This window comes from Notothenia rossii (genome assembly GCF_949606895.1).
Source record: "Notothenia rossii genome assembly, chromosome: 9".
Taxonomy (NCBI): domain Eukaryota; kingdom Metazoa; phylum Chordata; class Actinopteri; order Perciformes; family Nototheniidae; genus Notothenia; species Notothenia rossii.
The window spans coordinates 52,698,073-52,719,009 of NC_136907.1; the positions used below are offsets into that span (position 1 = coordinate 52,698,073).

The window sequence follows — 20,937 nt, forward strand, 5'->3', positions numbered from 1 at the left end:
AAGTTGACATTTTAAAAAAAAAAAATTCTGTGTGGGATACTTCAGATTCCTGTTCTGGGCCCTATTTAGAAGCCCCTGGTGAAAAAATGATCTCTTTAACCTTTTCCAAATTCATTTAAAAAGTCCTGAAGCAGTTTCATCTCAAAACGCCTTAAGGGAAGGTTTTGTTACATTTTAAGCCGTTAACTTTGACATTTAGTTGGAAAAGAGGCACCAATCTGCATGGAATTTCCGAGCCCGTTCCAACGAGACCAAGCTCCAAGCTCTCGGACCCTCCTTTGTGCCCTAAAGGTCACAGTAGGGCATTAAAACGAAAACGCCTTAACGGAAGGTTTTGTTACATTTTAAGCCGTTACGTTTGAAATTTAGTTGGAAAAGAGGCACCAATCTGCATGGAATTTCCGAGCCCGTTCCAACGAGACCAAGCTCCAAGCTCTCGGACCCTCCTTTGGGCCCTAAAGGTCACAGTAGGGCATTAAAACGAAAACGCCTTAAGGGAAGGTTTTGTTACATTTTAAGACGTTACCTTTGACATTTAGTTTCACAAGAGGCATCAATCTGCATGGAATTTCCAAGCCGGTTCCAACGACACCAAGCTCAAAGCCCTCGGACATTCCTTTGTGCCATAAAGGTCACCGTACGGCATCAAAACGTGACCTCTGACCTCAGTTTTGACCTTGTTGAAGGTCGCAGGGGCCCCAAATTTTGCACGCGGGTTCCACACAAGTTAAGTAACACACTATCAAAGTCTCGGAGCGCCATGCACATTTAAAAAAAAAAATGTAGGAATGGGCTCTCATATTGATTTGTGGGACCTCCCCATGGCCCCTCATATCGATTTGTGGACCACCCCATGAGTACAAGTACATCAATATAAATATGCTCTAATGGGCCCCCATATTGACTTGTGGGACCTCCCCATGGCCCCTCATATCGATTTGTGGACCATGAGTACAAGTACATCAATATAAATATGCTCTAATGGGCCCCCATATTGACTTGTGGGACCTCCCCATGGCCCCTCATATCGATTTGTGGACCACCCCATGAGTACAAGTACATCAATATAAATATGCTCTAATGGGCCCCCATATTGACTTGTGGGACCTCCCCATGGGCCCTCATATTGATTTGTGGGACCACCCCATGAGTACAAGTACATCAATATAAATATGCTCTAATGGGCCCCCATATTGACTTGTGGGACCTCCCCATGGCCCCTCATATCGATTTGTGGACCACCCCATGAGTACAAGTACATCAATATAAATATGCTCTAATGGGCCCCCATATTGACTTGTGGGACCTCCCCATGGCCCCTCATATCGATTTGTGGACCACCCCATGAGTACAAGTACATCAATATAAATATGCTCTAATGGGCCCCCATATTGACTTGTGGGACCTCCCCATGGGCCCTCATATTGATTTGTGGGACCACCCCATGAGTACAAGTACATCAATATAAATATGCTCTAATGGGTCCCCATATTGATTTGTGGGACACCCCTCACACCCCCCCCCCACCCCCCCACGAGTACAAGTACACACTGAGAACCCGCATGGCTCTCTAGCACCACCTATGCTCGAATGCACGCATAGGTCATTGGCGGTCCGCATATAGTATAGTATGCTGCCGGTGGACCGCAAAAACGCCTGGCAATCCCACCGCCAGCATATGGTGACCCACGCCCCCAACAAATGAATGGGGAGAAAGTCCAGAATAGGACATATGCACTTACCAAATGTTTGCAGACCCCTTCTCCTTTGATGTGGAAAATGCCCCTGGTGTGCTTCAAATGGAGCTCATCGACCTGCAGTGCTATTCTGAGCTCAAAGCCAAGTTCAGGGAAGTGAATGGGAAAGCAGACAAGCTTGGACAGTTCATGAGAGAATTGCCCCCCTCCTTCCCTGAGATTTCCAGGATGTTCAAGCGGACCATGTGCCTTTTTGGGAGCACATATATGTGTGAACAGCTCTTCTCCACCATGAACTTCAATAAGTCAAAGTACAGGTCCAGACTTACTGATCTTCAAGCCATACTGAGGGTTTCAACTGCTTCCTCCCTCAAACCAAATGTGGCTCAGCTGTGTGAGAGGAAGCGCTGCCAGGTCTCTACCAGCAGGGAGTAGGCAAGAAAGAGCAACTGTACATAGTTATGTTGTGAAGAACAGTTCATGTTAAGAAGATGTTGAAGAACTGTTAATGTTGTATTTTTTAATAAATGTTTTGCGGAATACTTGAAGCGGCCCAGACTTGCCCAGACTCTACGTCCAGCGGCCCCCAGGTAAATTGAGTCTGAGACCCCTGGTTTACATGAAGAATTGGTGAAATATTGGTACTAACAGGTTTAAATGATTATTAGTAATTAATTATATAATTTTCTCATTGTAGACGAGCAGACAGGGAGCGAGATGAGAAAACCAGAATATGCAGCTGCAATTTTCCACATGGAAAAGAGAAAGGGCCAAGTGTATTTGAGTGGACAAAAGAGAAAGGGAGCTTAGCTGTTAATCAGTCCAGGGAACTGAAAACTACTAACTCCACTAACCCACTGAGAAACAGTCCGTAGAGATTTAAAGGCGTAGTTGTATTTCAGTCCAATGTTTCATTTGGATTCATTTGACAACAGTCAACTATTTTCATAAAGAATATATATATTTTTCAAATTCAAAGTCAACTTTATTGTCAATCTTACTCAGTTTGTGTTTATAGACAGAGAGATCAAAAAGACCTTTCCAACAATCCCAAATACGAAAAATAAAACAATTGACATATATGTATACAAATATATATATATATCCTATATACACAATCATGTATAATGATGGTGTATGATGTAGAAGGAAGTGTGGTAGATAACAAGTAAATATAGAGTTACATACAGATCCATGTTAGAGCAAAAGATGGAATAACTAAGAAGCACGCAGTATAATAATAATTACATGCAACAATTAAATAACTGCTCAGCATCTCCACCACAATCCCAATCTGCTGTGTCCTGTTTTCCTCCCCTCTGCATAACACCCCATCACACATACGAAACACAACGCAGAGTCCGAGGGTGTTAAGAGTATGTTTATTTAAATGTCCTCCTCTCTACTAGCCAACACAGGGAGCATATGCTGGGTGTAGAATTGTTCCAGGAGGAGGAGATGTCCATGCCATGCAGGGTCTTTGGGGATGGGGATGATGATCGCCCCTTCGTGGTCCACAGTAGCAGAGACTCCGGTCTGTGATGTGAAGCTGTTATATAATATACAATACATTTTTGAAAAACATTTGATCAACAAATAAAAAGGATTTGGTCAGGATCTAGAGTCAGTGAGTAGTTTATTAATTAATCAATGCTCTTTACATTAGGAAAACACATACCAGTGTACCAGAGGGAGTCACACACAGCTGTGCCTAGATAACCAAACAAATTGACAAGATAACCAAAATCCTTGAATCTACACACAGCAAATAAACTCAAATGACACAACGAGATGTAAAAAGGAGATCACGCATATAGTCGATATAAAACTGGCCGCTTCAGTCTGAAGAGCAACTAAAACAAAACACGGGAGTGTATCTTGTTCTTGTGAACACTAATGTTATCCACAGCATACACAGAGACCACAAAGTTCTTAAGGAGAAAACTAGTTGCTAAAACAAAACACGTTAGTGTACCTTGTTAGCTAATGTTAGCTAGCTGACATTAACGTTAAACATTGCACTCATATTACTCACTGAAACTTTGTAAAGCCGGTCCCGCATGCTGGCTCTTACAGAACCGACAAACTCCCCTTTCGTGTATGTACAGCTCTCAACATGCCCAGACTTGTAGTGATTTTCACCTCGTTTTATACTTTTTCGCCTCATTCTGAAAGAAACAGGTGACATTTGCTAATGTGACGGACATCTTTGTGATGGTGACGCGTATTGTGCGAGACCAGAGACCTGTAGTTCACTGAGCGGTTTCACACAAAAAAATGTGTAACTTCACAGTTTTACGACACATTTTTTTTTTTTGACTTGCAAAATGTTCTTTTAATTTGACAAACATCATATGTGTCATTCGTGGCACAATTCAAACGGGATCAAAAGATGACTTTTCTCTCTCCATTGACTTCAATATATAATTTTCCGCTTCCGGGGTCCCATGGGTCGGAAGTGGATGGGCGGGACTTCGCCTCTCTATAACTTGTTATCATTAGTGTAGGACACTTATGTATGTATAACATCTGAAGATGTGTAGTTTTATTCATGTTTTCACATAATTTTACAGCATATTGCTATATTATTTCACATGTTTTACTTCTACACATTAATATCTGATTTGTAAAACAGACAGAAAGGTATATCCACCATTTAATGGTAAGCTATTGCAATTCTGATACCATAGATGTGTCTCCCGCCATCACCCAAAACCCATGAATATTCTCTCAACTCAGTATTTACATTCTTATATTAAAAGAAAATCAGTAATATCTTTAAAAACTACAAGTCCTTTTATATCGGCTGTGCACCATCACGGTGTAAATATAACCTATCTACGAATTGGATCAAATATAAAAGTCAGCCGAATTAATGTTGATACTGCAAGGAGACGTATTGTGTGAAGAGAAATTGAAGATGTTGTTTAATTGCTGATATATTTATGATCCCCGTCACGTATTCAGTTTCCGTGGCGGTTCTTCCAGTTTGTCCTCTGATCAGGGCTCTATAAATAAAGAACTACGGCAGATGTATAATATGTAATGCAGCCGAACCGTGTATTACAATGCATTTATGTGATGACTTTCAAAGAGAAAAGCAAGCACACTCGGAATAAAGTATTATTTTCTTTTTTTTCATATCGCATAAACACCATATCCGAACTTGCATTGCGGCTAAACAATCCAATCACCGTGCTTAAACCATAGCTGAGGATCTTGGGTAATCAGTTCAGTGGCTGTGTATCTGTTTCCGGTTGTTTTTATTTTGAAATTCAGTTCCTGACTGACGCCAAAAAAGCCTGAGATTATGGAATCAAATAAATAAAAACAAGAATAATTGTGTGTTATTGTCAGTGTTGTGCTAGTTACTGAAAACCAGTAACTAGTTACCATTACTAGTTACTTCATTTCAAAAGTAACTCAGTTACTTTACTGATTACTTACACCAAAAAAAAAGTGAACAGTAACGCATTAGTTACTTAAAAAAAGGGCTCCCAATAATGCCCTTATAGCTTTCATTTCAGTACTGTTATTGCATTGGAGAATAATACAATCTGTTGATCAAGAAATAGCAATAGAAATAGTAGAAATAGCCTGCATTTGTTCTACAACATACCGTGCAATGGCTTTATCAACTTTTCCCTGGCTAGCAGTCCCTCGGTTAAAATCCAGCCGCTGTTGCTTAGGTGGAGGTGGAGTGGCGTCGGATGAGTCTGGGTCTGTGGTCTTAGCTACTAGCTTCGTCCCAGCATGTTGTTCCTGCAGATGTTTCAACAGATTTGAATTGCTGTTTTGGGCAGTAGATAGGATCTTTGACCCGCCAAGACACAACTTACATTTAACTAAGACGTTCTTTTCTTTGTGCTCAACAAAAGTGAAATAGTGAGAATACCTCCAGGCGGAGAAACTCGACTTGAGCTCCGCCGCCGCCATGATAGTCTTGTTAGTAAACACACAAACACGCCCACAGCGCGTCTCCGCATGTGACACAGGAAGTATCTAAGTACATTTACTCAAGTACTGTACTTAAGTACAGTTCTCATCTCTGTTCGCCTCGCTGTTGGCGCCGCTCACAAACGTCTGGGAGCCGAGACTATATAAAAAAAATAACGGAGTAACGCACCATGTAGTAACTGAGTTACTGAATTTAAAAAATAACGCGTTAAGAATACTAGTTACTGCCAAAAATTACGGCTTTACAGTAACGCGTTACAAAGTAACGCGTTAGTCCCAATACTGGTTATTGTTAAGTAAATAACATCCAAGTGTTATTTAGAAAAGAATAACAAATTAGAAGGAAAAAATGATTTTTAAAAATGCAGATTTTAGTATTCTGAGGCTCTGATCCCCATTTATTTTCCTCACTGACGGCAAAAAAGTCTGACATTATTAATAACAATAATCGTGGCTTGATATTGAGTAAGAACCATAGACTGTATATAAAGAACATGTTTTTATGAACCACACAGCTTCCGGTCTTCCAATACCCGACCGGACAAAAATACGTGGTGCAAGCACGAAACACACTACAAATAGAAATACATTACTTTTTAAATCGTTCTGTGTGACACGAAAAAAAGGGGGAAATCGTGTTGGTGAACACGAATCAATAGATTAAATGCTGTGACTATAACACGAAATGCCTTGAGACTGGTTTGGTTCATATCTAAATCAGACATTGACAGATGTACTTGGCAGGATAATATTTACGGCAAGTTTGTGTATAACGATATGTGTTATTAATTGTAGCCTATAGAGAACCGCAGTGACGCATCGTAAAACCCGGAAGTAAGTTAGCATTTTTAGCACTTCCGGTTCCTTCCTCAAAAAGCAATGCATTTTTTCCATAGGGTTTTGGAAAATAGCTTGAAATAAGGTCTGTGGTTGACACAAATTGAAGAGATAAATCACGTTTTGTTCTATGACATTAAATACATCAGCAGTGACCCCACTGGGGATTTTTGAAGAGTTTACGTGTCTGAAAAACGATGGTTGTTACCGAGTGGCTGAATAGGACTACAGAAATTGTCGAGGCCGTTGTACGTCATTAGGCCGAACACGTAAACACTCCCGCTAAGTTTGTTTTCCCCTGTGTTCTGCTTGAAAGCAAGTACCTGCCTATCTTTAGTATCTGTATATCTATATCTGACCATTAGAATCTGTATTTTTGAAATTGTCGTTTTTAACACCCTAGTTTTACAAATTATAGAATAATTAATTACCAGTGTTTTCCAATTTTACTCGGCAGTTCGTTTCGTTAGCTAACGTTAGCTAAAACTAGCGTTAATACTTAACTACGCAATGGTTTGTTGCTTTGCTCCGGGTTGCAGCCACAGGTCTTTGCTTGAAACGTACTTGTTCTATCGTTTCCCGGCCAATGTTTTCCAAAGGAGAGTCTGGATTCGTGCCATGAGGTAAGCTGACGTTACATTTTTGTCCATGTCACGGTGAAATGTAAATGATGGGTAGTGACTGTATCGCCGTTTTAGAGATGGCGCTGCTGAAAAGACCGCAACATAAGTAAATATAATGAATACATCCTATTAAAACCTGTGTGGCTTATATGATAAGTCTAATTAGTACAAGCAGCATAACGTTTCACCATGTAACTAAAGATTGTAGTCAGGGAAATCAGTTTGACATATTGAACTAATAACAAATCACCTCTGGTTGGCAGAGAACTCTCTGCTCCATAGCTTCTCTTGGACGTAAAATCACATGTACATTTTACATTTATATTCAATTTAATATTCCATCCCTCACATACTTTTGTATATATAATAACTTATATTTTGTTTTTCTTGTTATGCTGCTGCAACACAAACATTTCCCAAATTGGGATCAATACAATAATATCTTATCTTAATTAATTAAGAAATATAACTATTATAATTAGTGTAGCAGCTGACACCTATTTTCAATATGGATTAATCTACCATTTATTTCTTTAGTTCAATTTTCATCAATAAAAATGTCAAAATAGTGAAAATGTTCACAAGACTTATCAAAGTGCAAGGTTATATCTTTAGATGTTTTGTTTTAGCCTATGTACTGTATGTCTTAATGCTCTTACAGTATATGTGACGGTGTGACTTCCATGAAACTAATATTTTATATCTTCCCAACAGACGAGCTGACAGGAAACCTAACACTCTAACAATCACAAAATTGCAAAGGCGAGTAAATGTAAATTAAAAACAATTCACAATTGTTTTATTTATTCTTCCTTGCAGTGAGGTGAAGCTGACCTTGCACTTGGTGCCAGTAAGGATGTTCCTCACGCAGGCTGAATGTTTCTCCTTCCTTACTGACAAAGAAGCCCTTGATTTGCAATGCTTCAATAATTGTCATTTTCCTGGCTCCGTAGGGACACTTTACCTCCAGCACAGCGGAAGACCCTACCAGACCATCTGGAGATGCCCCCAACAATCCTGATAGGGAGAGCCACAAATCTGACTCATGGACCTGCATCTGGGTTGCAGTGGTGAATGCCCTGACGCCCTCACATTCATTCATAGTCCCCCTCTGTACAGACAAAACACCATCAAGGGCCTGTTGTTGCCCTAGCACCCTGGCAATAAAGGAAGCAGTCACACGCTTTGACCTCAGGACAGCTCCAAAGTTGCTGGCAGTCAACCTTCCTTTCCTGAACAAATGCCAGCTTGGGCTGGTTCGCTGACCAGTGGTAGCCACCTGAATTGCCCTCTGTTGCTCTTCAGACAATGCCATGCTTGCCACAGTTGCCTCAGGTCCCTGATGCCCAACAGATATGATAATTTCAGGAACAGTAAGTGTTTCCAAGCTGTAGTGTTCCTCTTCTGGCTCGGGGGAGAGAAGCCAAGAAATTCCTGAAAACCTGCCCCCGAGTCTGTCCCTCAGCCAGTCACGATCTTCGGAGGTAGGCTCTCTTGTCAGCAGGTTAAATTAGTTATTGGTTTCAACAGTCACATTAAAACAGTTACTAAATCAGCTTACTATCACCTAAAGAACATATCTAGGATTAAAAGACTAATGTCACAGCAGGATTTGGAAAAACGTGTCCATGCTTTTATCTTCAGTAGACTGGACTACTGCAATGGTGTCTTCACAGGTCTCACTAAAAGATCTATTAGAAAGCTGCAGCTGATTCAGAACGCTGCTGCTCGAGTCCTCACTAACACTAAGAAAGTGGATCACATCACTCCTGTTCTGAAGTCTTTACACTGGCTTCCTGTGTGTCAAAGAATAGATTTCAAAATACTGCTGCTGTTTATAAAGCACTGAATGGTTTAGGACCAAAATGCATTTCTGACCTCCTGCTAAATTATGAACCATCCAGATCTCTCAGGTCTTCAGGGACTGGTCAGCTTTCTGTCCCCAGAGTCAGAACTAAACATGGTAAAGCAGCATTCAGTTATTATGCTCCAAATATCTGGAACAAACTCCCAGAAACCTGCAAGTCCGCTGCAACTCTTACTACCTTTAAATCCAGGCTGAAGACTTTTCTTTTTGTCGCTGCTGTTAATTGAACTATTCATATCTTAGACTGCTCTGTAACTTTTATCCATGTATTTTTTCTTTTAATGTTTATTTTATTAGCTTTTCTTTTTAATGACTGATTTTAAATGCCATTTTCTTAATGTCTTTCATTTTTTGTAAAGCACTTTGAATTGCCTTGTGTTGAAAAGTGCTATATAAATAAACTTGCCTTGCCTAATAAAGTTTTCATGTGACACATACAATTGATTTGTTGATGGGAATTAATGTGAATAAATTAACTCTAGGTTAAGGGTAAGGGTAAGGGTACTATAAACCTTGTCCCTCATGCTAGCCCTGACAACACCGGTAAGTACACCTTCATCTAGGCTGCACTGTTATGTGTCCTGACTTGTAGTAGTTCTCTCCTCTATTTACACTCTTCTTGTCATCTTTGTAAAACGATATCAGACTGGTAATTGACACAGCCATGACTTCTAGTTAAATTCAGTGTGGCTAAAATGAAAAGCTTTGTTAAAATATGCAAGCACGCGAAAATCTAATTCAGCTTTATTGTCAAAAATTCTACATGTGTTATACATCCAGAAATATCGTTCCCCACAGTGTGACATGTATACATAAAACAAAACAAAAAGGGCCTAGATAAACGTGGTATATATTAAACAAAACAAAAAGGGCCTAGATAACCGGGGTATACAGTTTCAAATGTTAATATATTTAAAGTGTTCAAAGTGCAGTTTCAGTGCAAGTCAGTTGAAACGATCTTAAGTTGGCGTGACGTTGAAGTCGTGCGACCCTGCTGCTGTACTGGCTTGTCGTTCGTTTATAGCATAACGTTTGCTTTTGGCGACTAGATTTATGATTCAAAAATTATAAAAGTAGGGTTGACATGTGGAGATTATCCGGCTGAACAAAAAGTGATCCCTCTCTTAAATGTGTGTCAACCACAGACCTTATTTCGAGCTATTTTCCAAAATCCTATGGAGAATTTGCATTGGTTTTTCACGAAGGAACCGGAAGAAGTTTACTTCTGGGTTTTACGACGCATCACTACGGTTCTCTGTAGGCCTACTGTCTTTGCAATGTGTATTCCTTGGCAAAGCTAGACAACAGATACAGCTCCAAAGGCATTTCAGGAAGAAAGCTAGCTAACATACTTCTAGCTAGCAGATGTAACTTTACAAAATAACATACTACTATCCTAAATTAATAGCACATGTAAGCTTACTAGCTAACCTACTACTAGCTTAAATAGCACATGTAACTTTACTCGCTAACATACTTCTATCTTAAATACCAAATGTAACTTTACTAGCTAACACAGTACTAGCTTGAATACTGCATGTAACTTTAATAGCTAACATACTACTAGCTTAAATACCGCATGTAACTTTACTAGCTAACACACTACTAGCTTAAATACCACATGTAACTTTACTAGCTAACACACTACTAGCTTAAATACCACATGTAACTTTACTAGCTAACATACTACTAGTTTAAATACTGCATGTAACTTTACTAGCTAACACACTACTAGCTTAAATACCACATGTAACTTTACTAGCTAACATACTACTAGCTTAAATACCGCATGTAACTTTACTAGCTAACACACTACTAGCTTAAATACCACATGTAACTTTACTAGCTAACACACTACTAGCTTAAATACCACATGTAACTTTACTAGCTAACACACTACTAGCTTAAATACTGCATGTAACTTTACTAGCTAACAAACTACTAGCTTAAATACCACATGTAATTTAACTAGCTAACATATTGCTAGCTTAAATACCGCATGTAACTTTACTAGCTAACACACTACTAGCTTAAATACCACATGTAACTTTACTAGCTAACATACTACTAGCTTAAATACCGCATGTAACTTTACTAGCTAACACACTACTAGCTTAAATACCACATGTAACTTTACTAGCTAACACACTACTAGCTTAAATACCACATGTAACTTTACTAGCTAACACACTACTAGCTTAAATACTGCATGTAACTTTACTAGCTAACAAACTACTAGCTTAAATACCACATGTAATTTAACTAGCTAACATATTGCTAGCTTAAATGACATATGTACCCTAACTTAATTTTACCCAGAAAAGCTAAAAACACAATATCATCACACAATACCTACAGACAAAAAGTCCCCAAGACAAAAGCTTGATAGCCACAAAAACAGCAACACTCATCCAAAAGAATTAACAAACTAGAGAGCACTCACTCTGAGCCAAGAAAAAATGACTGCACTTATTAGACCCATCCCATAGGCAGCACAGTTTTTGTTCTTTTAGATTGTGTTTGAACTTTGTAAAAGGTTTAATTTAAAGAGAATAGAACAGTTCACAAAATAAACATATTCTGTCTCTCACTGACATCCTACTCACTCCCAATGCTGAACAAGGGATAATCGTATTTATATAGCCACAACTGTTTAATTCTCCATGTCACTCTTTCTTTCTCTCCAGGCCCAGACAGCTGTAATCTAGGCAGCGTGGCCAATGGAGGCTGCGAGTACTTGTGTCTTAAGGCTCCGCAGATCACTGAACACTCGCCCAAATACACCTGCGCCTGCCCTGACAGGCAGGACCTGGGGCCCGAGATGAGAGGCTGTGTTCCAGGTGAGCGTGTTTACCCCTTTTAATTGGGTGTATTAAGTAATCAATAGCTCTTAAAGGGATTTATCGGGCAGAGCGCCACAGTGCTTACTCTGGAGATAATCACATTCTGCACCAGTTAAGTAAGCTCTTATTTGTTTTTGTGTTGAGTGTCATCAGAGGGGAACTTTAGGGATTTTGGGCAGTTGCCTAGTGGATTAATGCTGAAAAATGTATATGCAATAATAGCTTGCACTTTTTAGAGACATTTGCTGACAAAACAAATAATACAGAAACACAATAACAGGAACGAGTGGTAGCAATGCCTTTTTAAGCTAAATAATAAGCCTTTATAAATCTATATTCCTACTTTTGATTAAACAAAATGTAAATCAAACAACTTTGCCAAAATGCCTAAAAGACTGGGCTCTGGTTTCAGACAGAGGATGAAAAGAGGTGCTGCAGCACAAGCAGCATGAGAAAAATAAAGAGCTTTTTGAACATTAAAGCATGGAGACATGTCACAGTAGAGGCATAGCATAAAAATAAGAACCTGAAAATTAGCAAAATGTGTCCTCTTTTATACGTCATCTTTACAATTGTTACCTATTTTTGAAAATATTTGTATTGTTGCTGTCTTTCTGAAGCTCATTTTGCCATATTCACTTTATGCTATACAAGTAGTTTGGTTTTAGAATTGCCTGGTTATAACTGGCTTCATTTAGCACAGAGCTTAACCAGCAGAACCCATTTAAAAGATTATTTAATATTTTATTTGTAATAATGAATAGTAAATGATTAAATAGACCCCCTTAAAGCAACATCGAACCTGTAAGCAAAACACATAGTTGCTAAGCAACAATGCAGTGGATACAATGATACAGTATGGATCATTATGCAATCTAAGACCACATCTCTGGTTGTATGGCATCGCAGTGGGATATATGATGCTGACAGCTGCTTAAAACAGATCCCAGGACAGTTGTATTCCATGAATGTTCCTGACTAAAAGTTGTCATGGTGATACCAAGGTGGAAATAAAAAAAGGAATGTGAAAATAAATCTTTGCTCGTGATGAATCCAAATAGGTATGATTGTATTATACTACCTAGTGATTATATAACACATTATGCAATATATACATAATATTATAGAGGATTGTCCCGTGTATCTTATTCTAAAGGAAATAAAAAGGAAGCATTGAAGCTCTAGGTCAATAGGTTTTTAGATGTGTCTCATGAGTCATACATCAGTAAATCAGTTTCTCAGCTGAAGGTTTCTATGGTTCCTCGTCCTTCTATGCAGCAGCACCAAGAAACGACACACCAGCATCCTCACCTCCCACTGGATTCACACCTGGCACCAGAGCAACTGATGTGGAAGACTTCCCCCCTCCCTCAGGTGGAGTGTCGCAGGCCGACGCCACCCCCCACCTGACCACAGCTCCCTCTGGGGGCCCCGAGCCCTTCACACCCCTTTCCACTCTCAAGCCTTTATCGTCACAGGAGTCAAAGGCACTGGGCTCCCACTCCACCGCCACCGTGATGGTGATGACCACCACCCCGGGGGGGGACAGCAGCGTCTCGCAACACTGTGAGTGGGCTGTGTAAAGCACTGACACGACAATACAAAGTCCCATCAATTGTTGCGAAAACAGTAGCCGCTTTCACACCAAGCACTTTGCCGTACTTAGTTCCCAGCACTTAGTTCCCCCATGGAACTAAAGAGCAGATTGCATTCACACCGGAAGAAGTCCCTGAGGGAAGATTACGCAAATGAAGCCACTGACGTCACTTCTTTTTCCTCTGCTTTGGGGTTTAATGGCAGGCCGCAAACAACTTCACGGCGTATACTGCCACCCGAAGTCCCCGGTAGAAGCTGCTGGGACTCCCAGCAGCTTCTACTGAAGCCTTCCGAGTAAATCGCCAGAACGCCGACACCTCCTCATCTTCACCGCTCCCATGTTTTCTTTTGTGTTGCCATAAGTTATTCTCTCTCCGTATGTGCGCTGGGCTAATGCTAATAATGCTAATGCCAGCAAATGCTAATGCCAGCAAATACAATGGCGGCTTCACAAAACTTTCCCGAGTTTTATGGTTCGTGGTTTGCAATTCGCCCAGCCAATCAGAAATTGGAACTTTTCTCCCCAGGAAAGTACCTGCTCTCTAGCAGGGAATGAAAAGGGGGGAAAAGTTCTCATGAACTAAGTTCTCTTTTTGGTGTGAACGCAAAATCCCAGGAACTATCAGAACTAAAAGAGAAAAGTACGGGGAAAAGTACTCCGGTGTGAAAGCGCCTAGTGTTATTGACATTCGAGGAACATTTTTTATACCACCAATATAATAATATAGTTACATTACACATGCAAACAACTTAATATTAATATTCCTAAACATCAATACCTGAAAACTCTTTTATACTAGAAATGCGCACATTTCAAGTCTTGTAAAAGTCAAGGAAAACCTGTTTAATCTGTCATTTCCAAATCATTGTACTATTAATTGAGAACCTGGATATTATCAAGGTACTGTTCAAGTATTTTACAATAATTCAAAGCCCTAACATTTTCAAGGTCATGTTTAAATATCGGAAAATAAGTTTATGATGTAAACGTTTTCCTGGTCATATCAAGATAGAGTACAATAAGTAAGAAACTAAATGTGTGTAATGACAGGCATATTTGTGAATTCATAATGTTGAAATCCTGAAAATGCTGCTTAAAACTCTTTGAATAATAAATAGATATGTAAGAATGTATTCACATCAAATCACATTCTTACCAGCACTTCATGAAATCCAGCACGTTGTGATTCACATTTTTCCTGTGACCTCTGTGCTTCTCCCATTCATGCTTTAACAAAAGACGGTGTCCAATTCTCTGATGAAGGGGCACTTTCACCTGACAACCTCATCTCCTGCAAGCACAACATTCTACAGTCCTATTGACACTCATAGTGTAGCTAACCTCCCCCTCATTGATGACATTAGGTGAGGTATCTACTCGCCCCACCAACCACGCTCCACAGCCTCTAACAGAACTGATGGATGCTACCTTATCGCCTTAGAAATGTCGTCTTTCCTTGGATTAATTGTGCTCTGTGTGGACTCTGGTGTGTTTGTAAGTCTGCGAGGGCATGTGTAACTGCACATAAATAAGTGTGTGAGTAAGTATGTGGTATGTAAATGAGTGTGAGGTTACATAGAAGCCTGATGGAGCATGTATGGATGAAATGCGGAAGGTCAGAGGTAGAGTCAAGGTCACACTGACAAATGCCAAGCAGCTCTTAATTTCCCTCTCCGACTTTCATTTTTATTCCAACCTCTTTTTCATGATCTGTCTCTCGCTCCCACTCCCCGCCTCACAGTTTTATCTCCCTCACCTGCTTATCGCTCACTCTATTCCTCACATTTAATATCCCGTTCCTCACTCGTGTCCCCTCTCACTCTGCAGCCTTTTCTGACTCTCTTCCTCTGTTTTCAGCTGGAAGAGAGCATTTCCTCATGGGCGAGAACCTGACAGTGGCTGTTCTGGGACTGGTCATCCCCATCGGTAAGTCCCCGGAAGCCGCCTTCTTTTTTTTGTGTGTGTGTGTGTGTGTGTGTGTGTGTGTGTGTGTGTGTGTGTGTGTGTGTGTGTGTGTGTGTGTGTGTGTGTGTGTGTGTGTGTGTGTGTGTGTGTGTGTGTGTGTGTGTGTGTGTGTGTGTGTGTGTGTGTGTGTGTGTGTGTGTGTGTGTGTGTGTGTGTGTGTGTGTCCACATCCACATCAGAGGCCTGCAGGGCTGCGTAAAGCGGCTGTCTACCTGCTGCCTGTGGCCTCAGTGTTATCAGCGCATTCACACTGACACAGCTCTTCCCTCACTGAGTCATGTTCTGTGCGTCCGACATCGCTGCCACGCTGCATTATTCACACTGTGTTGCTGCGTCGAGTTCTGCTACAGCCAGGCTCTTCATGACCTGTTGTCTTGGTGTTGTTAGCACACTTTTTTGCAGCAAGAAGGCAACAAAATGAAAATAATTTCTCACTGACTGCTAGTTGTATCTAGTCTACGGAAGCCGAGAACTCACCTGCATGAGAAGTTTGTTTTTAACACCGCAATTTCCAAATCACAAGTTAATATTTATTTCATTTTCCCATGATATAGGGTAAATTATGCTGGTTTGAATCATGACTGCTGGAAAGGATTCATTACTGAAACAGAAAATATGGGCATAAATGTGTAATTAATGCCTTGATTTACATTTTTTATATGCATATGTGCAAGTCTTCTCCCTAGATGATGAGGACTGTCCTGAATCTGATTTTTAAAAAGAGGCTTTTCTGCTTGTGCTAAACCTTGATTCAAGTACAATTTACATGTGTAAATCCTTAATAGACACTCCTTGATCCAACATGTCCAGATTAAATTGGCTGCTATTGTTGCCGACGCCAATCTATGTGAGCAAGGCAGTCCTAAACTCTGATGAACTTAAAAGTCATTTGAGGAAACAACCGTTAGTTTTCGGCAGGGTGATTAGCTTGTTATCCAGATATTACAAAGATTGTAAACAAAATAATCAACTTGTGATTTTGAGATAATGGCGTTTAATACAAATTCCAAGCAAGGCCCTTCATACCTTCCGCACAGGCCGTAAAGTTTGTTTTTAAACCAGTCAACCAAAGAACAGTTCATGCAATGAAGGGTAGATATATTAAGGCTGTAGAAAAAGAAAAACATAATTTATGTTTGGAAAATATTGCCCTTGGCTGAAGCAATGAAAAAAAAAGGCAGTATTAGTTTACAGAGACTGTTCTCATTAAATACCTCATAAAGGGAACAGACGAGAAAAAACACAAAATATAATCTTTATTGGTGCTTCATTGATGTCATTTAATGATTCATTATTAAATCACAATGGTTATTCAAGAGACATTAGCTAAGGCTGAGTTGCCCAGATTGTGATGTAACAGGATAGTTAAACTTTTTCCTCCAGAAGCAAAGTTTAAAACTAAATTACTGCAAAGCCAGGCCAGTTATAGCGCTCCTAGCCCCTGATAATGTCATCATTTTTTGAAAATAATATTAAATGTGCACTTAACCTGATCACAAATCAATTAAATCCAATTAAGTAATAACATGACCATCAATGTAATGACCGATTGACCAATGACTGATTTCAAAATATATAACTTGTTCCAATCATGTAACTCCTTTTTTGCTGGGTACTTATTTTAATTGAAAGTCAGTTTTAATAACGTAATACGTTTTCGCACTGTAAGCATCATGTTAGCCAATTTAAAACGCTAACATGCAACACTGATTTCATGTGTGTAAATGTTAACTTTATTAATTTTTGATATTAATTACATACGATTTGGTTAACATATTTTATATTTTTAGGCATTCAGGAAATGATCCCATTGGGCGGGAAAGTGCTTTACACAGCTCCTTCAGAGTCTGTCTTTAAAATGTGTTGCTTGGTGTTTGATGTTGCGAAGCCACCCACACAGAAAACCTCTCTTAACCCCCTACACCTCCCTATATGTGCCTCGCATTCCTTCCCCGCCCCCCATTTTACGCCATGGACTGGTTTCTCTAACGCTCCCCTTCCCCTGTCCCTGCCGCTGTGTGTTAAACGCATGCAGTTCCTATCGTTGCCACAGTGGTGTTCGGCCTGGTGTGTGCCGGGGTCTACATGGTGTGGCGCAACTGGCGGAGCAACTCCACCAAGAGCATGAACTTCGACAACCCCGTCTACCGCAAGACCACCGGCGAGGGCGAGGAGGACGAGATCCACATTGGGCGGTCGGACGGCATGGGACACCACGTGCACCACCACCCGTACCCGCCAGGAGTCAACATGGGCGTGGTGGGAGCAGGGGGCGGCACTTGCCCGCAGTTCATCGCCCTGCCACTGGGGGGCAGCATGCCCGACCCGGGGACTCACTGGTACACGGAGCAGCCCATGCTCTCCACGGCGAAGTGACCCCCGGGGGCGGACTCAGGGGGAGACGGCCACTCAGGCACACGCACACACAGCGAATCAGGGGGACACGGACTGAGTTTGTAGAAGGTACGAACATCAACTGTTACGTCCAGACATGTCCTATGCCAAATTCCATTTGAAAAACAGCCAAATTAATGACTGACATGGTTCTTTAAGAAAAATGTTTCATACCTTTCCTGTGCTGGAGCAGGATTTACTTTTTTCTGGTAAACACTGAGAATTAATTATTAATGTGTTGTAACGTGAACCCGACATTGACCTGAACTGGAATACGGAGTCAGACTGTTTCATCGTTTTGAGTCTCTTGCATTGGTAAGTGTGCTGTGTGTCGTATATTTTGTGACGTGGCTACTGAGAGGTCCTGTTTTGTGTTTAGTTTTTCTAAATTTGTCTTATTCCTAGTGAACCGCAGAGTTCTTGGAACACTTGTTTAGAAAGGAGAAGCTCTGAAACTGATACAGTATCCGCGTTGATGGGATAATCTATACAGATTCACGTTAGAATCGATCACAAATGTAATCAACCATCATTACTGGAGCTGGCTTTTGTCAATTTACCTGCATGGGTGTCCCTCAATAAGACTTTTTCCATCCTGATTGATTTTAAAGAAAGGTTACCACCCACATTACGGCCTTTCTCTCTGGTTCCAGGGAAAGCTTCTCAAGGGTGATTTGTTATTTCAGAGTGCAGAGAAACCACATTGATTTAAGGGCAAATGTTTTTATTTGACACCCCAGAGTTTTGCGGATTGGAGAGAAGACAAACAGTATTTAGAGAACAGAGAATTTGCGGTTCGAAGGATTTTTTTTCACGCACAAGTCCTTTCTCATTGTGACTTATTTATATGTTAAATGGTTTGAGAAAAAGCAATAGACTCCAGCTTTAAGTCAGGCCGCAGCGTTTACGTGGTGGAGAGAAACCCTCGAGAGTTAACACTTTTATTTGATCGCCCGCTTTTGACTGTGACAAAATGCAGACATGAATACACATGGGGCGCAGCGATGGCAAAACCCTGCTGCTCTCCAGAGGATGGAGACAATGTGCATTCGCCCTCCCAAAACACAAACAGCATGCATAATCGCTCACCAGCTGACAATGCAGCCATTCATTGTCCCAGGCATACACACACACAAATGCACGCACACACTCACAGAAGCACGCTGGTTTTTAAAGCCCGCTCCCCTCCTCCCACTCAGATCTGTGATATCAGAGCAGACAGTTTAGATGGTGCCATGTGGTGGCATGATGAAAAAAGACCTGTCATGTGATGTAGCCGCGGAAAACAAAACATCTGACTGTGATGTAACAAAGGGGAGAAAAGTGTGCTGGTTTAGCTACGTCATTCCCCTATTTATAAACCTTAAAAGTGTGTGTGTGGGTGTGTGTTTGTTCATTATTATGCATGTGAGTGCTAATGTTCATCCCACAGCCATATTTGAACCGTTTTGTATGCTCTCTGTTGCACAACCCTCTTAGAATGCCTTCTGTAATGTGGACTGCATGTAAGGAAACAGTGTGTGAAAGTGTGTGTGGATACACAGGTGTGTACGTTTATGTGTGTGACAGTGTGTGTATGAGACAGCGTGTGACACTTGAGAAGAGGGTGCTTTTTGATTCATTGATTTGTAAATATGTTTTCATAAGGTTTTTTGATAATGTATTATACAATTATGTAAAAGAAAATGATGTACATAAGATTTTAGATAAAGTGTCGACAGGTATATTAATTTATTTGTATAACAGCAGAGCACTGCATTCCCTGATTGTAAAGATTTGAATAATCCACCAAAGTGGTTTGTGTTGTTTTTCTTGCCGTGCACCACTTAGCGTCCTTATTTTGTGCAACCCTTCTTTTCTTTGTTGTCCACGTAAAATATGGCGTCCCATTCCTGACAACTTGAGTATTAAGTAGATGATTCATTTTTGTTTATTTGTGCCTTTTGGTTGATTTTTTTTGTATTCTCCTGTAGTGTTTTTCAAGATAAAGACAGGGATCAGCCGACTACTGTACATGCAAAGATAAAATGTGTATGAAGACCAAACTGGTTCCACTTTTTGATTTTCTGTAATGGATTACTTTTTAATATCTCTATATTGATATTTAAAATCTGACTGAAAATTTCCTCAATGTGTGATTTTCTTTTTTCCTACAACATATCAAATATGAAACATACATTTCACAAACATTCTGCTCAAAGAAAATGATTCCCTTTCATTGAAGATCTACTATCTTGAATTTCCTTTTATTTTTCAGTCTTTCATCTGTTGTTTATTTGTAATTCTTTTTAAAACAACGATGTGTCAAATGTGTGTAATGACAATTGTGTGGCAAACTCACAGAGAATTCTTCCCAAGCCTAACCATTCCCCTCACTTGTATGAAGTCTTGAAGCATGTTTTAGCTTGTTTTAGTTTTGCGGCCTGACATTTTTTCTGTTTGATTCCGGTTCACTGCACAAGTTTCTGGACGTTTTTTGGCGAAAAAGCAATGATAAACAACTGTCAGCATTTCAGTTCTTTGCCAGTACCCTAATGACAGCCATTTAAAGTTAGCGACTACTGTAGCTAACCTCTAAATTAAAACCTGGGTGCATTCAGAACATATACTTAGTCAGAATAGTATTGACCAATCACGTTTGAGCATGCTTTGGTTGAATGCAGTAACCAATGGCCAAAATACAATCTTGGAGCCTATTGGCTATTTAGCGCTTTATTAGCTTGTAAACTGGCAACTTGTGAAACAATCGAACTCTATTCTCCTGTCTCAAGTTGTAAATCGGACTGTAAACAATGAGCAGGACACAGAAAAGGAAGCATTGGCCTCGTATATCTGCTAGCTTCACCAGAACCCAGGAAATATTGGCTTTTGCCCTCAGAGGCTTATAATCTTCAGGAGAGTAGCTAATGGATTCAGAGATTAGGGGCTAGCTAGTAAACATAGATGGGCATTGAGAAGCTAAAGAGTTGGATATTTCCCTCAGGATTTAGTATGGACAAAAAGGGTTGGTGGATATTGGACAGACATACATTTGGTCAGCCTAAAATGTGATGCTGATGCTGATATTGCTACGTGTCTGCTGGATCTATAAACAGGCCAACACTTTAGCTCTAACAACCATAGAACATATATGTCAAATGTGTGTGATTGGAAGATT

The 20,937-nt window shown here is 40.3% G+C and overlaps 1 protein-coding gene across 2 annotated transcripts in view; it reads left to right on the forward strand.

Moving 5' to 3' along the window:
* Window positions 1–19,906, forward strand: part of LOC307018301 (low-density lipoprotein receptor-related protein 8-like) — a 196,773-nt gene extending 176,867 nt beyond the window's left edge. For both annotated transcript variants that reach the window (XM_079648475.1, XM_079648476.1), the window contains 4 exons: window positions 11,669–11,821; window positions 13,103–13,390; window positions 15,279–15,347; window positions 17,422–19,906. In XM_079648475.1, the coding sequence (XP_079504601.1) occupies window positions 11,669–11,821; window positions 13,103–13,390; window positions 15,279–15,347; window positions 17,422–17,762 (851 nt within the window). In that variant the 3' untranslated portion in view covers window positions 17,763–19,906. The remainder of the gene's footprint in view (window positions 1–11,668; window positions 11,822–13,102; window positions 13,391–15,278; window positions 15,348–17,421) is intronic.
* Window positions 19,907–20,937: the final 1,031 nt, after the last annotated feature.